This window comes from Rhea pennata, chromosome 3 (assembly GCF_028389875.1).
Source record: "Rhea pennata isolate bPtePen1 chromosome 3, bPtePen1.pri, whole genome shotgun sequence".
NCBI classification, from domain to species: domain Eukaryota; kingdom Metazoa; phylum Chordata; class Aves; order Rheiformes; family Rheidae; genus Rhea; species Rhea pennata.
In genome coordinates, this window is record NC_084665.1 from 78,318,859 (window position 1) to 78,338,579 (window position 19,721).

The window sequence follows — 19,721 nt, forward strand, 5'->3', positions numbered from 1 at the left end:
TGACATGACAGAATTGTAAAGTGACAAAAATAGAAAAACTTTCATTAACTATTTGAGTGCCTACAGCCTAGGGCTAATCTTTAGTTTTGTGAAGGCCTGGTCTTGAAAACACAGCAGTTCTTCAGACTTCAAGTTATCACTAACTTGTCTATGAGAAGACCTCTTGTTGCTTTAAGTTGGAATTTCTTCTTTTAAGACTTAGTTGGGCATTTTCAATAGCTGTGGAAGATCTGAAATACCTACAAAGTTACCCTTTAATATCCAAAGTACAAAAATCTAGCACTGCAGAATAGGTTCTAGGTGATTAGTGTTATCTATATGCAGAGAAGAACTAAAGGCAACTTAAAGCCTTTAACACTGGCACACAGATATCCCTACTTAAGTGATTTGGGGGAATATTTGCTCTGTAAGTATAGTTCAACTGAATCTGCTATTTCTGTTGGAGTATTCATAAGGGATCTAGGAAACTTCAGTGATGTTGGCTGCATCTGCTTGGCACTGAAACAACCATTAGCTTCCAGTGCAGCTTGTTGTCCAGATTATGTGCATGTTTACTTTACCTTAACATTACAAGACAAACTTAAGAGATCTGTAGTAGTATATATATGCATGCATGCCTGCCACAGTTTGGTATAAGACCTGTAGAAACAGGAGTTGTCTTAATTCAGATGACTGTTTAAAATATTTAATGCCACCAAAAAAAAAAAGATTAAATAAAGACATGCAGATCTCAATCTTTCCTGTGGGTATTCATTTAGGCAAGCATTCAGCCTCAAAAGCATCTTATATATTTTCATTAGGCTTCTTTTGACATGCAGTCTCATTTTAAGCTATCAGCTTGTTAACAGTTGAGATCCATCCCCTATAAAGGCAAAGCAAGTTTTGTTACAGAACTAGTTTAGGTCAAGGAATACACAGATCTACTTCAGAATTAAACCAAGTGGTATAAGGAGTATGATAGGTAAAATTGCTAGATCACTACCAACAATTTAAGCAAACTTTTATTGAAGCATTAAGTTGTGGTACAGATTTTTAAATGATCAAAGTCTAACATCACAGAAATTATAAACACCATACTCCCCCCATCCTGATTACCCTAGATAGTTCAATCCATTCAACAGCTTTCATTTTATAGCCAAGACTTATGCTTCTATTTATAAAATGTGTATTTTTCAGTATTACTTGGAAAGGGATTTTCAGTCTACTTAAAGGACCTCAAGCCAACAAATGTCAGATCAGTTGTGACACTTTAGGAACAAAAACCACAGAAATATTGGTCCTCAGTATTAACATCAAAAAGCACTAATCAATTATATGCTGTAAATGGCACAACATTGTTAAAGAACTTCAATCAACAATATGCTTAGAAGAACTCAATGTTCCAACCACTTGATTTCTAACCAAGCAGACTTTAGTTTAGAAGCACTGAAAAAGTGCTTCCTTTATAAATACGGAAGGAACAGAAAACCATTATGTCAACCCAGAAAGAGCCAAAACATTGCAAGGACAAGAGAGAAAAAAAAAAAAAAAAATCTGTTTTATAGTTTTAACTTGCTGGTCTCACAGCTGTTAGAATCCTATAGTATTTGCAAACATAGCTGAAAGTTTGCCAGCTCTTTAAAGCCTGCATTTTAGTCAATACCCATTAAAGTGACTTTGAATTACACTTATTCATGTTCTATGAATAGCATTCTACTTCACTCCTGTCCAGGTGTCCCAGACAGTTCTTGTTATATGCCTTCACTTAATGCCCTCAAGTCACAGTAAGAGGAACCACTGCATTAATTAGGAGGAAAAAACAGATGAAGTCACAACACTCAAATACAACGTAAGTCACATGCACAACAATGTCACAGGACTGTCACAAGATAGAGGCATTGGCTTTGCTTGGAACAACAAAATGAAGTGACACTGGACCAGTTTAGAAGCATTCTTTTTACAGTTAGAAGTGTCAGCTTGTTTTACTGAGAATAATCAAAACAATCAACGTCTCCAGCCTGACAAACTCCACTCCTTTGCTAGATTGACTTGCCAGCACTTATGAGCACCAGCTTCTTAGAGACATTATTAGTGCCTCAGAAAGATGTTTGGTGCCAGTATGGATTCGCTCTTTGTGAAGCAGTCATACAACTATGCCAAAGCACTTGAACCCTGACTCAGCTCTCCCCCTTTTAAGTCTTGAACCTTCTTCAAATTCTGCCATTGTGTAGCAATATGACAGCTTGGGGATATGGTATGTAAATATGAGCATTAAGCCAAGATGAAGTTTAGCCTGCAGCAGTATCTATACCCAAGTTTAAGGGTGAAAGGCTGATGCATAAGCCCAGTGCTATAGCAGAGCTGAACAAATTCTTATAAACTTGATTAAGAGCATGACAGAAATCAGTGATTTTAGGAAACCATCACCTGCAGTAATAAAACAATTTCTAACTGTATTAAGTGAAAGAACTTTCTCCAACATGAAAGTGTTAATTAGGAATCAGTTTCATTAGAAATCATACAAGTTTCTCAAAAACTGTTTTAGACTGAAATCACAATATAGATGAAAAATATTGGTGACAATTTAACAGAGAACTGTCCCAGTGAGTAGATTGAGGCTGAAGTCTAATGAGGACGAAAGCCTTGTCTGTGGGGAATTTTTGGTGATACCTGGAGAAAAACTATGCTGTGTGTAATTCTACCTGGCTTATTTTTACATGTGTTGTAAAGTTTCATACAGTAAGATTTTTCTACATGCACTTCAATTTCACAGCAAGAGTGGCATAGAGTACCTAAACACAGAAGAGAGCATTCATGCAAGATATCTAACTCCTTGATATAATAATGCATACAATTCAAAATGGTTATACTATGATTACACCTAGGGCTTTCCACAACTACAAGGTGGTGGGAATGGAAAGCATGGCCCCCTGAATCATCAACTAGAAAGCAACCACCACCTTCTATATGGGATCTCCTTTTGCGTTTTTTCTTCATTCTTAATCAACTGTGCTGTTGCTGGCGATTCTTTGTAAAACTGGTAAAAACAAAGTTGTAATCACTGAATTGGGCAATCTGGTGATCAAGACGTTTAAACCCTTCAATCTTCTGGGCAGAAGAAAACACTGTACGACATTTAGAGCTCTAGAAAACAAGTGAAATTTACATTTTTAAACTTAGTTTCTAATTCTTAAACTTAATTTCTTAATTTTTTAAACATAAGGCTGGGAGATAGACTAATGCAGTAAGCACTCAATGTCTACTTTTGGGAATATTGTTATCAATATGCAAATTCTTGCATGAAAGCACTGCAGGAAGTTTCAGTCCCTAGCAATCCTGCTCTTTAGCTGCTATATTGCTTTTCTATCAGTTACTGGCTGGCAGCATCAGCTTTAATGGCCACAGCTATCAGTTATAGAAGCATGGCTAAATCAAGAAAAACACCAAAGAAAAACTGATGCCTCCACAAATATTCCAATGGCTTTCTACAAAGTTTAAGTTGGACTGCCTTAACTCTTAGTTTTGAGATTAGATTTAGTGCATGCCAAAAGACTTCCACTTTCCTAAGTAGCTACCACCCAAGTTTATAGGCAAACTAGAAACAGCTGATGCCTAAGTGAAAAATAAATCTTTGTCACTACTGATCTACTTGCAAACCTGGCATCAGGAGTTGACATGCTAAAGACAGCAAACTCACCTGATTAACAAAGAGGGTTGTCACGAATTTTCCTGGCTTGAAAACCTCTACAACTTTTCTAATCAGGTCATCATAAGAGGTCTGACTTATGTTTGTTTCAAAACTAACATAAGAAAACTCTGGTTCTGGAGTGATGTGAATAGTCCAATAAGTTCCCTGAAGAAGAGAAGACTTATTAGCATCAAATGATTAAATTTGTTTTAGTATGAATATTCAGTAAGTGTAGAACTTACATCCGATTTCATCCCATTCATTGAATACCCACAAGGATTGAACATTGTAGCATCAATAACAGAACCTGGTATCAGGTCACGAATTCCACTCATCTGAAATAGAAGTTAAAATAATACCACTCAATTTATTATGCACCCTTGCACTTATGTTTAAGTCTGACTCAAAGGCAGAATGAACACAGATTTAGGAGACAGGACATCAGAATTTTCTGAGAGAGAAGTCACTTTGATACCATTTTGTGCCACTAAACAAACTTGCTTGACATCCTGTCACTTAGACCAGTGACTAAGTGCTCAGTTCTGTACAGGTTACCATCTACCAAAGCATCTGCTACAAACAGAATCAGACTGCATAGCTCCAGAGAGCACCTTTGAGTTATAATACATAATTGTTCCTGCAACTAAAATGGAGAACAACTTTTGTGCAACCACTGTCCACAAAGTGACGACTATTTACATTTACTAGGGAGTGTGAACATACATCCTTATACTCTGAAATAACTCCAAGCACTTTGATTTCCCATACAGTACTTGAGCTACAGCCAAACCTTTACAGCAAGTACAATAGTGAGAATCAAAGCAAGGAGGGAGGAACAGATGGAGTCACTGTATTTGTCAGTGAAGCATGTTCACACAGAACTTTCCTGTTAATTGGAAAAAAGTTAGGCAGGAAGCAAGACACAGCTGGGCCTACCAAATTATGCTTACACTTTAGAATTTCCCCTGACAACCAAACTACACTTCCTCTACAACCCAAGCTATCAAAATAACTCCCATGATTTAACCTCAATTTTGATAACTTTATTCCTTTGGCACTCATTATTCTCTGTATAAATCTTACCTTTTCTACACCCCTTCAGATATTGTTAAGATGTTTGAACACTTATTTCTCCATTTTCTAAATAAAACATCCAATCACTAAATCACTGCAAATTGCCTACACCAGATTAAAGTAGGAATACGGTAAATGTGAACTTTTATTCCCCTAAATCTTCTACAGTCAAACCCATTTTATTCCCAGAACTCTGAAATGATAATCTGATACTTTCTATGAAATCTCTTCTGCTACAAAATAAAGTCTATACTAAATGTTAAGTGAAGCTCTTAGGTGCCCAATATACACCATCCCCAAAGAATTTAGTTTTCAAGCAAACATACACGAGTGACATCATTTGCAGTAACACCATCTTTCATGTAGAACTGGTCCATAACTACTGGGTCAAGCTCACTCATCAGAATTTCCAGCGTCTGATCAGGCTGATTGGATATCCGACTCTCTGGGAAATCCAGAGTGTACAGGTACCTACATAAAGTACAAATGACTTCTGTAATAAATATTAGCAGCAACAGGTTAAGTTGTAGTATATGACCCAAAGAGATTTCAAAGTCTTCACATACATACCAGCAATCAGAATTCATACGTCCCATGCAATAAGCTGCTCCATCTAGTAGAAACAAAAAGGTCTTGAGTTAATATATCACAGCTGATCCTTTATGTAAAGGATTAACCTTGTTTTATATTTGAAGACAGTGCAAGTCATTCATAGAACATTAAGAGGTCCACTGATACAATTAATATTCATTATCAAGTAAGCAGGCATTTAAATTCAGAAGCATAAAGCCAATAATCAGAGAACCAGGTTCCTTGGAAGGTAATCTCAATATCCCAGTTCAGACCCTATTAGGAAGAAATTCAGATTAAAGCTTTTACTATGCACAGATAGAAGCCCCAGCCTTTTCAAGCATCTAATGATTATGATTAGCATTTATTTTCAAGTAATTCAGATCAGTATTTCAATTTCCGCATCACTTCAGAGAAGTTTTCTGACAGAAACTCAAGGTTTTTATAGGTTTTTGTTGTTAATATGTGAATTCAATATTTACTGCAGTGATTCTTTGGGCAAGATTTTTCCAGTTTATTTCAACCTCCCACTTTAAAGGGCTAGTCTACCTTTTTGCTGAGGCTTTCAGGGTCAGTGACAACTGGATTCTACAGACTTATTTACCACATACCACTTAGAATTCTGTAGACTACTTCAGTGAAGGGAAGGTGTTAAGTTTCAAGTTTATGATGTAAAGCTTGACCTTGGCAAACTAGTTTCAAAATTCAGAAAACTACACACAGCTTTTGATTCTTAAGCAGCTGAAACTTGTGCTGGCTGTGAAGCTCCCAAAGACTGCTGAATGGCCTTCACAATGTGCAGCACACTAGTCACTTTTCACTTCGTATGTGCACTTAACACAGGTATACAACTTTACTAAAGTTTCATAGACTTACTTGGGAAAATTTCATTAAGAAATTCTACTTCTTCCTGGAAATTCCTATGTGGGTACTCCTGGTGAGACGGCTTCATGAAATTCTTACGTGAATAGAAGAAGCTCTAAAACAAAAACAAAACAAAAAACTTAGATACTTAAAAATATATGTCCATCTTGAACCTAAGAATCTAGGAAATGCCCAAAAGATACAAACATTTAGTATAAGCTTTCACAGAACAATTTTTCACTGTAAGAACACTGATACCTGTACTTCATCTTTCATTTGAGGCATATAGCCATACCTGGCTTAATTTGAAAGTCAGCACCTATATCTTACAAATTTGTTTTCTGAAAGGCAGCTCAAACTTTAGCACTGACAATTGGGGCACGGAGATCTTTAACCCTTAAGTAATCTTACTCAGTGCAATAGCATTTGTAAATTAGCATCCTTTAAGAGGCAAGTAGAAAGCTATGCTCTGTAGCGAAGCAAACTTATTACAGAAACCATACATATAGGCTTCCACCTATAGAAGGAAGCCTCAGAATTAAGATGAGTGAATTAAAAATAATAAAAAACATTCTGTACATTCTAAGGAACATGTGGCATTTTTAGTACCTTACCTGAATTGAGTCAAACCCACTGTACTCCCTAGCAAGCTCCAACAGGGGAACCAGTGCTTGCAGTAAGAGGGTGGTACCACACGTCTTCAAAATGAAACGTCTCTTGGAGACAAACATGCTACTCTCACTATTAAAGAGAAAAGTAAGAAAAATGAGTTGCATTCTGTATGAAATACGAGATTTTAGTTCAAATCCCAGCCAAATGCATTATTTCATAAATGAATATTCAGGATGCAGTATATAAACATGCTTTGCAAGTGTATCAGATCAATAGGTTCTAGTCAGCATTTCTAACAGTTGCTTGGATCTCCTGAAACAACTTTAAGACTATGGATACTTGGCACTTTTGAGTCCAATTTAACAGAAGCTTAATATTTACATTTATTCCAGTTTAAAGTCAGACAAGTCACCTAAAATTTCTGGCCTCATACTCAGGAGTCATATCAGCAATGATACAAAGTGTAGTCCTTGGCAACTCAGGTATGAATGTGGTCTCAGCTCAATGAAAGCTTCAGCAGCAGCAGCTGTACAGCTGTGCCTTAGCATGCAGATACAGCTTTCAAATGAAGTATGCACATATAATCAGTGGAAACAGCTTAAAATAAACTCATTTCGGGACACATCAGTGCTGACAGAAGTTTTAGCAGTAGCTGTCAAGGAAAGCACAATCTGAATAGGCACTTTGCACACGTTTTCAGTATGTTTCATGCAATACTAGTAGTCCACTGCATTCATTATACAATTATCTTTGGTTTAAGAATAAGCTTTCCATACTCTATTACCCTACAGTTAAAGCAGCTTTCTCCTCTCATCACTGCAGTGGGTGAAATCTAAACTAGTAAGACAGCAGAACAAATTTGACAATAAATAGCTGCAAGTGTGATAGTGCACAACTAGCACTGTACAGGAAAGAGTGCATGCTTTACATTGCCTCAATCTATTCTAGAAGAAAAGATGCTGTTAAGCAGGTATACAACATAGATAGGCCCATAATTTCTTGACCCAGCTGCAGAACATGGTCTTAAACATGAAATCTAGCTTCCTCAGCTAAAAAAGCTGGTAAGAATATCCACTTAAAAACTCCCCAAAGCTTCAGAATTGTATGGATGCTGGCTGCATCTTCTAGAAAAGCTGACTATTGGCAAGTGATAAATCAGCATCTGTCTATAGGAACGTAAGTCCCAGTATGAGATTAGAACTATAGCAATATGGTATGTCCTTATGCATAAGTTAGTTGTATACTATATACAATGTATACTGCTGATTTTTGTAGATCAGGTATTTACTGATCCTCAGTTCAGGGGGACTCTAATTAATAATGCAACTGGAAGACCTAAGCATGCACTAAAATTATTTTCCCAAATGACTGAACAATGGGAATGAAAGCCTAGTACATGTATTTAACTGTTTGGAATGCTGTTTAAAAATGGAAAAGTTACTTAATCCACTATATAGTTTAACTAGTTACATTAAGTTTTTGTTTAAAAAATATGAAGCTTGGGGGAGGAGGGGAAGGCTTCAGCAGTTTCACTAGCTTGCTCTTAGCTCAACCTTACCCTGAAAAGCTTTCAAATACACAAAATACAACAGCTTGTTTCTGATCTGAAGTAAAGCAGAGAATGTCAATGCAATTCTGTGTTCACATAGAAAAAAAAAAGCAAAGATGAAAAACATGGCAAAAGCTGTTTGTCCTTTTGACTAATTGTGCTGTGTAAGACAAGAGAATCCGAGATCTCTTGAAAACTATTTACAGATGTCCTCAGCTCAAGAAGTTGCTCCATTTGATTTTAATATTCTGAATCACAAAGCAGCCTATAGAGTCTTTGCTGGTCTAAAACCAAAACTTCCATATACTGTTCTGCTGAAGTAATACTAAATTTTTTTGTATCTTCTTAATCGGGGAGTTATCCCAGGCAAAATCCAGTGATCTGTTGGTAGTAGTTTTGTATCAGGTGCAGAAGCACTACAGCCTTGACCTTAACCTTTTAAAGACAAATACTGATAATTATGAAGACACTTCTGTTATTGAACAGAAGTGACAGCATTATAATTAGCAGACCCTACAAGTTGGTCATTAACAGAGCAGGATCTTCATAACCTAAGATTATCAAATGGATCCCACACAACAGTTCAGCTATTTTACTTAGAGACTAAAAGAATAAGCTAGTGGCTTACCTGAGTACATAAGCTTCCTGTTTGTCAGTTTTTGTCACACTTATGATCAAACAATGCACATTCTCCAGAAGTTTGTCCCACTCAATCCTGTGAAGAAGTTAGATTTGAGTCCAAACAGTTAGATTTTTACCTAGATAACTAAATGAAGTTCTATTGCAAGACAATGTCATTGCCAAGGTGAACAAATCTCTTTCCTAGCAGTGTAAGCAGATTTCTGATAAACCAGGCACTAAGCAGAACTAGCTATATGAAGTCATGCTTGCACAATTTAAAATTGTCACAAAATACCTGAAAATGCACTTAAGAGCTAGAAAACCTACTACCCTTGGCAGCCTTTGTTGTTACCCTGGCTTATTAAAATCAGTCTTTGCTCCAAGACATTTTCATGAACCAATTCTCTTAATGTTTTCATAGAATGGACTTCGGCTTTCATCCACCACTGTGTATCAGCGTCATATCACATGGATGGTCAAAAGTACCAAAACTCCATCCCCACTTACTACACAATGAGTTATAGCATACAGAGCTACTATCTGAACAATCAACACTTGCATTATGGGACCAAAGCTATCAGATTTAGAAAATAACTAGCCCTAAGGACTGGAGCTAATACATTTCAATAGTCTCCGTTCTTCTTCGCAGAATCAGGATCATGGAATTCCTTTCATCTCCAGGTCTAGAAAATTTGCACAGCAAGTAGTTTTAGAATATTACATTTACAAGAAGATTTGAACTACTTTCATATGGGGAAATTTGAGCATATGGAGGGGCTAGAATTCAATAGAGTGGTTAAAAGTTTAATATTCACTACTGCCATTTTGCATTCTACAAGGATTTCCATTAGAAAACTGAGAATCAAAGGGCTCAAGCCAAAAAGTTTTGAAGTACTCAAAAACGACAGACTTGAACACAAACATTTTGGTCGTTCCTTTAGTCTTACTACTACATCTGGTTAGCAGAATCCAATACAGTAGTAGTTCTTTATGGCACAGACACTTTCCCAAAGTCACAGAATCACAAGTCCTCATCAGCTTCATCCCACTTCCCCATCTCTCCCATCCCACTACATATTCCCTCTGTCTATTTGTGCCGGCTCTTGCGCTCAGACCTGTAAGGGACAAAACTTACTAACTCAAACTGAGCTGCCAGCCACACCACTGACCTGAAACAACTTACTCTACAGCTAGGAAATAGAGGGAACAGTTATACTTTCCCAGCACTAAGTCATCAAACTGGCTCAGCTGCCCATTTAAGTTTCAGCTTAATCCTTCCTGAGTGGTCAAACCTGCCTTTATTCACACTGCAACAGCTCTGTAGTTGCACTTCAGGCCACAACATTCATTGTTAATCCTGTCAGAGTTCCTCTGGCAGCTACATGCCTCTCCCCTGAGAAAACTGATCAGTTGACAATAGTGAAATATCACTGCAAGTGTTAGGTGCTGCTGTACATATATCCATCTCCTACTTGCAGGCAAGATGCATTCAGCTCTTAAAGCAACAGGCATTTTCTGAGGTGTTTCAAGTTATTTCTCCCTCACTTGAGAATGTCTCCTAAAACTTAATTCTGTACCTTTGCTACTAACACAGGCTCTGAAAGGAAATACTCAAGTATTGCACTGGCCAATGTAAAATTATAAAATATTTATACAGTAGTCAACCAGAACATATTGAACTTATACTCACTATATAGCTTTCTTTGAGGCTTCTGCATCTTAAAAATCCATCATAATTAAGTGCACATCTGCACAAGTTTTTATAAACCCTGAATAGTACATTTGGTACTAAAAATCAAAATAAGCTTCTCCTTATAAACCCAAGCAGTGAGCATTCATTAAATATTTTTTCTGAAAATAGAGATCCTTATGCTTTGCCCTGGATTTTTTTTTTTTAAATAGCAAGTACCAAGACAATTAATCCATAGAAACATGACAATAAAGGATGCTCAAATCAGTACATGACTTTTTTAAACCATACCTGCTCAAATAAAGCCTCAAATTTATTCAGCTGTACACTTCTGTCATGGGCTGTGCTTAGCACTCACCGTCTTTGATCCTCAAGTACATATGCAAACAAAAAGGTATGTGCTCAGCTTTTCACATTTACCAGGATTTTCCAACTAGCCAACATTAAGTAGAAACTTAATTCTACCTTAAAGCACCCTTTCATGCATTAGCAATACATGCATTACAGGTAATCTTTGTCAAGTAAAAATCCCCCTCAAAGGTGGTAACTTTGTGAAAGACTTCACCATTACACGCTATTTCGTAATTCTTCGTTGTGAACTTCCTAGCTGTGAAGGGGCAAAATCTAAGTGAAAAAGCAGAACAAAAGACTAACTCCCCCAAAAGGTAATAAGGGGCTTTTGCTCCTCAAATATTCCCTTTCAATGGGGAATATATGGATTGCATTACTATTTCCAAAACTATTTCCCAGATGCAGAGATCAGGACAATCCCCAACAGATTATTTGAAGCCTGCTTCCCTACACAGAAAGTTAAACATACCAGAATGATACAGCTGCTAAGAAAATTTTAGTGGACTGCATCAATTGTAACACCAAAGTGGAAAAAAGTTTGAGACAAGCTACTCACGGTTATGAAATAGACTAACTTAGAGTATTAATCATCTCATTCCAAAGCTGTAGAACTCTGATCCTTTTATTTCTAATATCTGACACTCGTTGAGAGGTAGTAGTTTGTCCAATAGGCAAGCAATGAGCATCTTAGATGGTTGCACTTGCTTAAGACACTTACTACTGAATGCAATTGGAGTAATCCTGCCTCAGTTTTACCATCTCTCCTACCAATCAAATATGGACAGAAAGCTGTTTTTATACTTGACTAGCAGAACATGCTAAAAAAGCACAGCAATCTATTTTTGAACCCAGGTTGCAATGTTTAGTGCTTTCTGATTTGTAACCAGAACCTAACTTCTGCTCAAACTACTACAAGAGTGTCAGAAGAAAAATACCTCTTATAAAATTAGGCCAACCAGTAGTAGGACACCAGTAATTGAAGAGATTATACAACTACATCAGAAGCTTATTCCTGTCAACAGTTAACCTCCAGAAGCATAATCCCCAATAAGAGTACTTTGCAGGTACAACTCAGACTGCACTGGGGAAAAAGTTCTTTCCTAAAAATTCTTGCTGTACTGTAGAACAAGTCTTATGAAGCATCTAAAGACATCTTAAGCTATATACATTGTCTTGTATAGCTTTACATAAGAACAGCTGTCAAGACTGTAGTAATCACGGTGATAACCAAATTTGTCTTGTACCTTACCACAAGACTTTGTTTAAAATAGAATACTGAACTAGAGTAATGTATTTTTCACTGCTTTAGTTATCTCCTAAGTGTTTAGCAGTCAGTATTATCAACTGCCTCATTAACATGCTATAGTATAGTTAGTATGCAAATTGCTACCAACACCAGAACAGTGAAGAACTCAATGCCTTGTCTAAACTGCCTATGCACAGGAGCCAGGAAACATGGGGGTTGGCTAGTATCAGAGTCACAACATTAAGTTTCAAATGTTCTGAAAGGTACAGTACACAGACCAAGTTATCAGATTTGTAATTCAAGAGTTTTAGAACATTTTAAAATATCATCTAGCAGCTGGTATTTTCTGCTGACTTGCAGATATGTGAATTATTTCCCATTAGAATTACAACTCGAGTTTAGCTTTGTAAATTGCTAGTTAATACAGGTTATCTTGAATTATGTTCACATAACAGTTTAGACACAACACATTGGCAGCTAGATAATTTAACTTCAGCAATATCTGTAGAGCACACAAGCACTACACACCCTGTGTACGCTGAACATAGACATACAGAAACACTGTCTGCATCTGCCTTATCTCAAGCCTAGATCTCCAGGGATATACACCTACTCTTGAAATAAAGAAACTCCTGAATGGAAAAATTGCACTCACAGAAGTGATTCCAAGCAGTACTTCATGCAAAACACTTTACCTGCAAGGAAGACAGAGTATCCTGCTAAAGAAAATCATTCCCTAATGCAGCATGACACCAAGATACTTTATCAATGGCACAAACAGATCCTTTTATCTTTATTGTAATTACATCAGTATACAGAGACCATTGGATTCCAATGCTTGGTGTCTGACCAAAAAAGAGGTATTCCTAAAGTCTCATTCTTTTATCAAAGGATAAAACACATCTGACCACCAAGGTGTTTAAGGACCTAGTGTTTCCCTAGTGTTGGGAATGCTAGGGCTTAAAAGACTTACAGGCAACATTTAGGCAACTTAAGTGTAATCTTCTCAGAGTTCCACCTAGTTTTGCACTAAGCTGTAAAAATCTTGAAAGCCACAATAATCTGGCAGACACTTTATTTTCGATAAGCATTTTTACCTCTTGACCTTTGATTAAATAGCAAGAATAAGTAGAACACAACTCACGGCCAACCCTCCTTGTACCTTCATTGTTTGAGAAAATATGCAGTTAACACTGCTACAGTACTGAGAGCTGAAAAGAAGGGGCAAGAGGTAGGGGAACAGATGCAGAGACACAGCAAGTGTTTAGTCAGGCAGTACAGTACAAATCAAGTATTCACAGGACTTGCATCAGATTTTACTGTATTGGTGCCTAGCATTTTTAATCAAGCATAGGCCAAGTGTGTCATAATACCAGTGTCTTTTCATATTGTCCATTATTGCACTTTCTCATTATGAATCCATACAATATACATTAGGCTCAGGAAGAAGTTTTCAGGTATTTTAAACTCAAGCACAACATACTCAAAAAAGTGTGTCAAATTACAAGCAAATAATTGACAATCCATAATACTAAAATATTATATTCCTGAAACAACAGCCCAGATTTATGAACAAATTCAACTTTTAGTCAATAGATCATAGTTTTGATAGAAAATTAATCCACTTAAATTGAAGCTTTCCAAAGTTTACCGTATTTTCATTTTAAGAAGCAGGAAAGTCTTAGCAGACTGGGCAAGAAACCCTGTTGCTTCTGAAAGTACTAAGGGGTAGGCTTGATTAAGACAGAATAAGCTCTCAAGAGTTTAAGAGACATCTGTGGAAGTGATCTATCCATGCTAGCAGAACATTGTCAATATTCCACCTGCAGATTAAATAATAGTATTTCATACCTAATTGGAGATTGTCTCCAGCTTTGGAAGCATCTCTGTAACAGGAAACAAGCTTAATCGATTCTAGGCTTCAAATGTACATCAGTAATCAGGTGGTGTCAAACATGACAAGCAAGTAGATCAGAAAAGCAATTACATATCCTTACGTATGAAGCAGAAAAGCATAGAGGGATGCACATGGCAGAGGGGAAACAGGAAAGTAAGGAAGAGCACACTGGCAGGGGAGAAAAGACACCATCACAGAATCTCCACGACAAACTTACATCTGCTTTTCAAATCATTCTCACCTTTAATATCTTTCTGTTTAGAAACAGTATATATGCACTATTTCATACATATGCATATACGTATATACTTAAACCAAGACAAAGCAAGTGGGGGAACATCACTTGAACTGAGAAATTAAAAGCAGCCAGTCATAGTTGATTCTGATAAACATCTGTTCACAAGTCAAAATTATATAGAATTTATTATCAAACTGGGTAGCTGAATTAGACAGTGATCAATAATGAAAGCTAAGAAAGAAGGCATACAACCAGGCACATACAGAAAATCTGGTTTCTGTCTCAAAATATATAAGTAAGCTGATACAAATACATCGTGATATGAAAAAGGATTCATGAAGGAATAACTTCATTCAATGAGGTTAAGATCTGCACGAGTCAGAAGTCAAACAAGCAGTATCCTTATGACAACTCTACTTAAAGAACTTTGGAACTTGTATAAACCAACATTTAAACAATATTCTGCAGTTTTATAATAAACAGGCACAAAAATGGAAGGATATATTGCTTAAAACTTCCCATTTCTACTGCGGAAGAAGTAGACAAGAGTTACTGGTTATACGATCAAGCATTGTAAAGATAGCTGTATCAGGTCACATTTGCTCTGTACACAAAGGAGAGAAGAGTTAGTTTTCAGCAAACCCTCCTTTTACACTTAGTTTTTTAAGCAAACATGCATTACATGAGCTTAATGAGAAGCACTGAAGTTAAAGTTAGTACTTCTGTGGCCTTAAAAATCATTAACTTAATTTCACTTTTGAATATGAGTAGGGTAGGCATCTTCAGGAATCCGCCATTATTTCAACTGCAAGACCTTTTACAAAACTGTTTAAAAAATGAACAAAGAGCCTCCAGATCTCACCAGCTAAGCAAAGCCCATGTTTACTCATTTCCTTTTGTAGCTGGGACCTTTACAGAAGGTATTAAAGACTGAATATATACCAGTTTCTGAAACATCTTACACTGTATCCAAATAATTCTCTGGAAAGCAGGCTTGCCAGTAGTTGAAAGGAGTTTAAGTCCACTCTTGAAGTTTTTCCCCCAAGTAACTGGTGTTATCTCAAGAGAATTTAATACCTAATGCCTAGCAAAGCACATGCAACATAGAAATTTTTAGCTCTGAACATCAGCTTAGTCATTCACCAGATGAATGGCTAGCATTTCACTACTAAGCAGGTATTACAATACAAAAGGCAAGCTCAACTGGTTTGCAACTTGACTAATTTAGCTATTGTTCTGTAGTTTCAGCTTTGATTTTAAATTCTGTTCAGCATCAACTAGCTTATTCAATTCCTTTTATGTAATTAGCATAGTAGAATATATTGCATTCATAAAGTTCAATATACAAAGATAACCTCAGTTTTCATCTATCCCGCTGTAGTGGCAACAACAGAAAAATGACATGTCAGAATTAAACTAGGAATGTTTAGTAAATTTTGTCTCATGCTAGCAACAAAAATACTGTGATATTTATTTCTGAATAACTTAGAGGTTAACAGCAGCTTTCAGACATGTCACACCTTCCCACCCAAATTAGGCAGCTTCTAATTAGAAGTCCTGTATTAAGACTAAATTAACACAAAGGCCTTCAAAGCTTGCTCACAACTCAAACTGTGTTAAAGAGCACATGTTTAACAGCTAACTGTTTGTATCTACCCTATTAAAACTTTTACAGCCATATCTAAACCCTGTAAAGGAACTTGCTGCAGTACCTGCCTTACAATTCCATTCAATGCCATTAAGCAGTTTCAAAAAAAATAGGTTTACTGTTTTGTAAACATGAGCCCCAGCTAACAAGCAGAACACCAGTGCATGAATGTGTCAACAAGGAAAGCATCTGCAGAATGCCATCTCTAAACTCAAAGTTCTGTATATTCAAACACAAGCATATGAATGCAAAGTCAAATGAACATTTTTGGAATCCTTCTTTAAACAAGTCAAACATGACAGGAATCCTGAAGTGCCTACGTACCATTTCAGTAGAAATTTGCACTTACAGCATTGCCTGGACATTAACTAAAACTCTTGACTTGTGGTATCTACTATACCACTAAATATCAAAGGCCTGTATAATCATATCTGATCATTCCAAGTCAAGCACAATCTTCAAAAAGGTCTACCTAGCTTCATGAGTCAGAAAGTTATGAGCAAACTATCTCATTACAACAGCAGGTCAGAGCTAAACACATGTTTCTGCAGTGCTTCTGGCATTGCAGAAATGCAGCTTCACCCATATGTGAGCTAGTCTTACATGTGCTCCAATTCTTTGTCAATACTTTCTCTACAGGAAATATTCATTACTTCAGAAAAGTTACCTGCCCACTTGCAATTTAGATCTTTGGGTATCTAACCCTACCAATATACATACAGGAAATCTGCTGAGAAATATCAAAATAAACAAATAGCATATGCTAAGTATGCCTTTCAATGAAGAAGCTATCATCATTACCATACTCCACACATTACAGGCTCTCTGCCATGTTACCTTTCATTAGTCATCCCCTCAGAACAGGGACTGTTTGACCAGAGACCACTGGATAACACTGATATACACAAGATAAGGAACACACTCAAGTACCAAATTCTCCAGGTGCCATCTGAACCTGAAGACATGAATAGTTTACTGTACTCAAAATAACACATAGGTATAGCCTTCAGATTTGCCCTTTGTCTTGAGCAGGTCTCCTTTTCTTAAGTATGTCAGCTTATTATATCTGCATACCATACTTGTCCTTCTTCCAAACTTACACACAGTTTACAGATTATTTTTCAGGTCTGCAGCTACCTTTTTCCTGACACTGCCAGGACATTTGTGCTAGAACATCCTTTTCTGCAGATCTACAGTTTGACTCCCTATTGTAAGTCAGAAGTACAGGTATCCTAGTCTGGCCAAACATCTGCCTCCCTACAAAACACTGGTACTGCTACGCTGGCAGAGCAAACTATAATAAAAAAACACATATCTGTCATGCCCACCATGGTTTTAAAAGATACATGCCCCAGCAGGCCACTGTCAGATACTGCACTCAAAGGCAGGCCTTAGGAGAAAGGGCTTCCCGCTATCACAGAGGACAGTCTGAAACACGTGTACACATGAAGCCCTGTGTGGGCCTCGGGCCTTTCTTCCTCCCTGGGTGGTAGTGAAAGAAGCGCCAGCACATTCCTCACATGCCCATTGGGTGACAGTGGCGGGCCCACCCCTTCGCGGCGCCCAGTTCTCATTGGCTTGAGCTTGTCAATGGGAGAAAAAAGCAGCAGCGCGATCTGGGAGCGGAGCCAAGAAACTCACGTGTAAATCGTGGTTCCAGCCACACTTCTGGAGGAGGAGGGGGCATTTCCCCCATTGCCTGCCTCACTCCAGTGTCCACGCCACAGGCAGCCAGGGAAAAGATTCCCATGTATCGTCAGCCTCCCTCCACGAGAGCTGCTCTGTGAACCTGTTCAGCTACACGCTGGCGCAGGTCGCTGCGAAACCAGCGGCATGAGGGAACCATCAATCCTTATCCCTACAGTGAAGGGCAGGATCTCTCCTCTCCCATTCCAGCTTTCATAAACTGGAAATAGGGTTCCTATCCCCCGCCGTCTGCACTGAAGTGCTGGCATAGCCGGCCCTCGTGAGCCGGGATTTTCCGAGCCGTTTTTCCCCCACAGCTCAATCACCTTCCTCCCCTCCCTAAGCTGGCGGGAACAAGAAATCCTGCCGTAAAAGGACTTCCACGGCTCGCGCTACGAGGGAGCCCGGACACCGCCAGACGCCAGTCTGGAACCGCCACATGCACGGGCGCTTGGCGCAGAGGAGTGGGCGCCGCTGCCGTGCCCCCGGCCGCCAACAGCACTGCGACACTCCTCCACCCGCCTCCCCCCGCGGGCGCTGCCGGCCGGCGCGGCACGGCACACGCCTGGCTCTCCCCTCCCCGCCGCCACATGTTGCCAGTAGGGACCGCACGGGGCTGCACGAGGTGGCGGCGCGGAATGGCTTCCGCGCAGCGCCCTCCCCGCCCGCGGCGCCTGGAGGGTCGCTGCCTCCGGGGCCGGCCCTCCCGCCCGGAGGGCAGGGGAAGGTCGCCGCCGCCCTCCCGCGGCTGTGGCGACGTTAGCGGCACACGGGAGAGGCCGGGGGAGGCTGTCACTGAGGCAAGGGTGGCGGGAGGTGGGGGAGGCACAAGGGCGGCACCTCGGCGGCCCCGCACGGGCCGAGCCCGCCTCGCGCGCGCGGCCGTTGCCACCAACGACTCCCCGCCGCCGGCGGCCCTCGAGCCCGCCCGCAACCAGCCTCCCCGCCAGCCCGCGCACGGCCATTACCCCGCGGCCACCCGCCCTCCTCCTCCTCCTCCACCCCCCCGCCCAACCGGCTCCGCGCCGCACCGCCACCACACCCGGGGCCCGCGTGCGCCGGCCATTCACCAACCGCCCCGTCCCTCCCATCCACCGGCCGTTAACGGCAGCGCTCTCCCCTGCCCCCCCCCCCCCCCCCCCGCAACTCCCGGCTGCTAACGGACCTGGGTATGGTGCGTAGGTCGCCGGAACCCTTGCTCTGGTGCGGCTCCTGCTGCGCGGGCTGCTGCCGGGCGAACCACACCTCCAACAGCTTCTCGGTCCCTTCGAAGAAGTGTGCACCGTTTTCCTTCATGGTGAGACAACTCGGCAACCAACAACCACAGAAATTAACGACAACCAAACTACCGCCCCCGGCCGCTACCGTCTGCTGCTGCACGGGCCGCGCTGCCGCCGCCGGGTCCCAGTCCGTCCCGGGCGGGTTTCACCTTCCGAAGGATTTTTTTTTAATATTAATTTAAAAAAAAAAGAAAAAAGAGAAATTAGAAGAAAATATTTTTTTAAACCAGCGAAAACCACCCGGAGTGCGCGGCGGCGGGTGCAGCGTGAGCGTGTGTGAGAGGGTTACAGTCCGAGCGGGGGTGCGGGCGGGCAGGCGATGCGGTTCGGTTCCTTGTAGTCCGTGTGTTCCCCTGTTACAGAGAAGAGCGTTGAGCGAGCGCTAGCTAATGTCGCCGGCCATACTGTGTAAGCGAGGCAGTGGGGCGCACGCAGCCGCTTTTATAGCTCGCAGGTAACAGCATCACCGGGGCTGGCGCTTGCCATTGGGCTGCTACCGCTCAAGCCCGCCCTTTCCCGCTTCTCATTGGAGGACGCTGACGTCCGTCGGCGGATATGCCGGTTCCTCCGGTCCTACCCACTGCAGCCCGCCCAGAGCGTGAGCGGGCGGCGAGCGAGCGCGCGCGGGCGGCGGGGCCGGGGCCGGGGCCGGGGCCGGGGCCGGGCGAGCGAGCGAGCGAGCGAGCGGCTGACGGGGGAGCAGGGTTGAACATGGCCGGGAGAAGAAA

General features: G+C 40.3%; 1 protein-coding gene across 1 annotated transcript; it reads right to left on the bottom strand.

The window, feature by feature from the left end:
- Positions 1–983: 983 nt before the first annotated feature.
- AMD1 (adenosylmethionine decarboxylase 1) lies at positions 984–19,392 on the bottom strand. Its single transcript, XM_062572650.1, has 9 exons — positions 18,879–19,392; positions 8,965–9,051; positions 6,790–6,916; positions 6,188–6,290; positions 5,312–5,354; positions 5,068–5,212; positions 3,910–4,002; positions 3,677–3,832; positions 984–3,123 (listed from the first exon to the last, which is right to left on the bottom strand). The coding sequence occupies exons 1-9, from the start codon at positions 19,007–19,009 to the stop codon at positions 2,983–2,985; spliced, it is 1,026 nt and encodes a 341-aa protein (XP_062428634.1). The 5' UTR covers positions 19,010–19,392; the 3' UTR covers positions 984–2,982.
- Between the last annotated feature and the right edge of the window lie 329 nt (positions 19,393–19,721).

Excerpts from the sequence above, each read along its gene's own strand:
- AMD1 (XM_062572650.1), bottom strand. The coding sequence starts at position 19,009 with ATGAAGGAAAACGGTGCACACTTCTTCGAAGGGACCGAGAAGCTGTTG. Across the intron at positions 9,052-18,878 it reads GACCTACGCACCATACCCAG|GATTGAGTGGGACAAACTTC; the intron begins GTCCGTTAGCAG and ends ACTTCTTCACAG. Across the intron at positions 5,213-5,311 it reads CGTATGAATTCTGATTGCTG|GTACCTGTACACTCTGGATT; the intron begins GTATGTATGTGA and ends TACTTTATGTAG.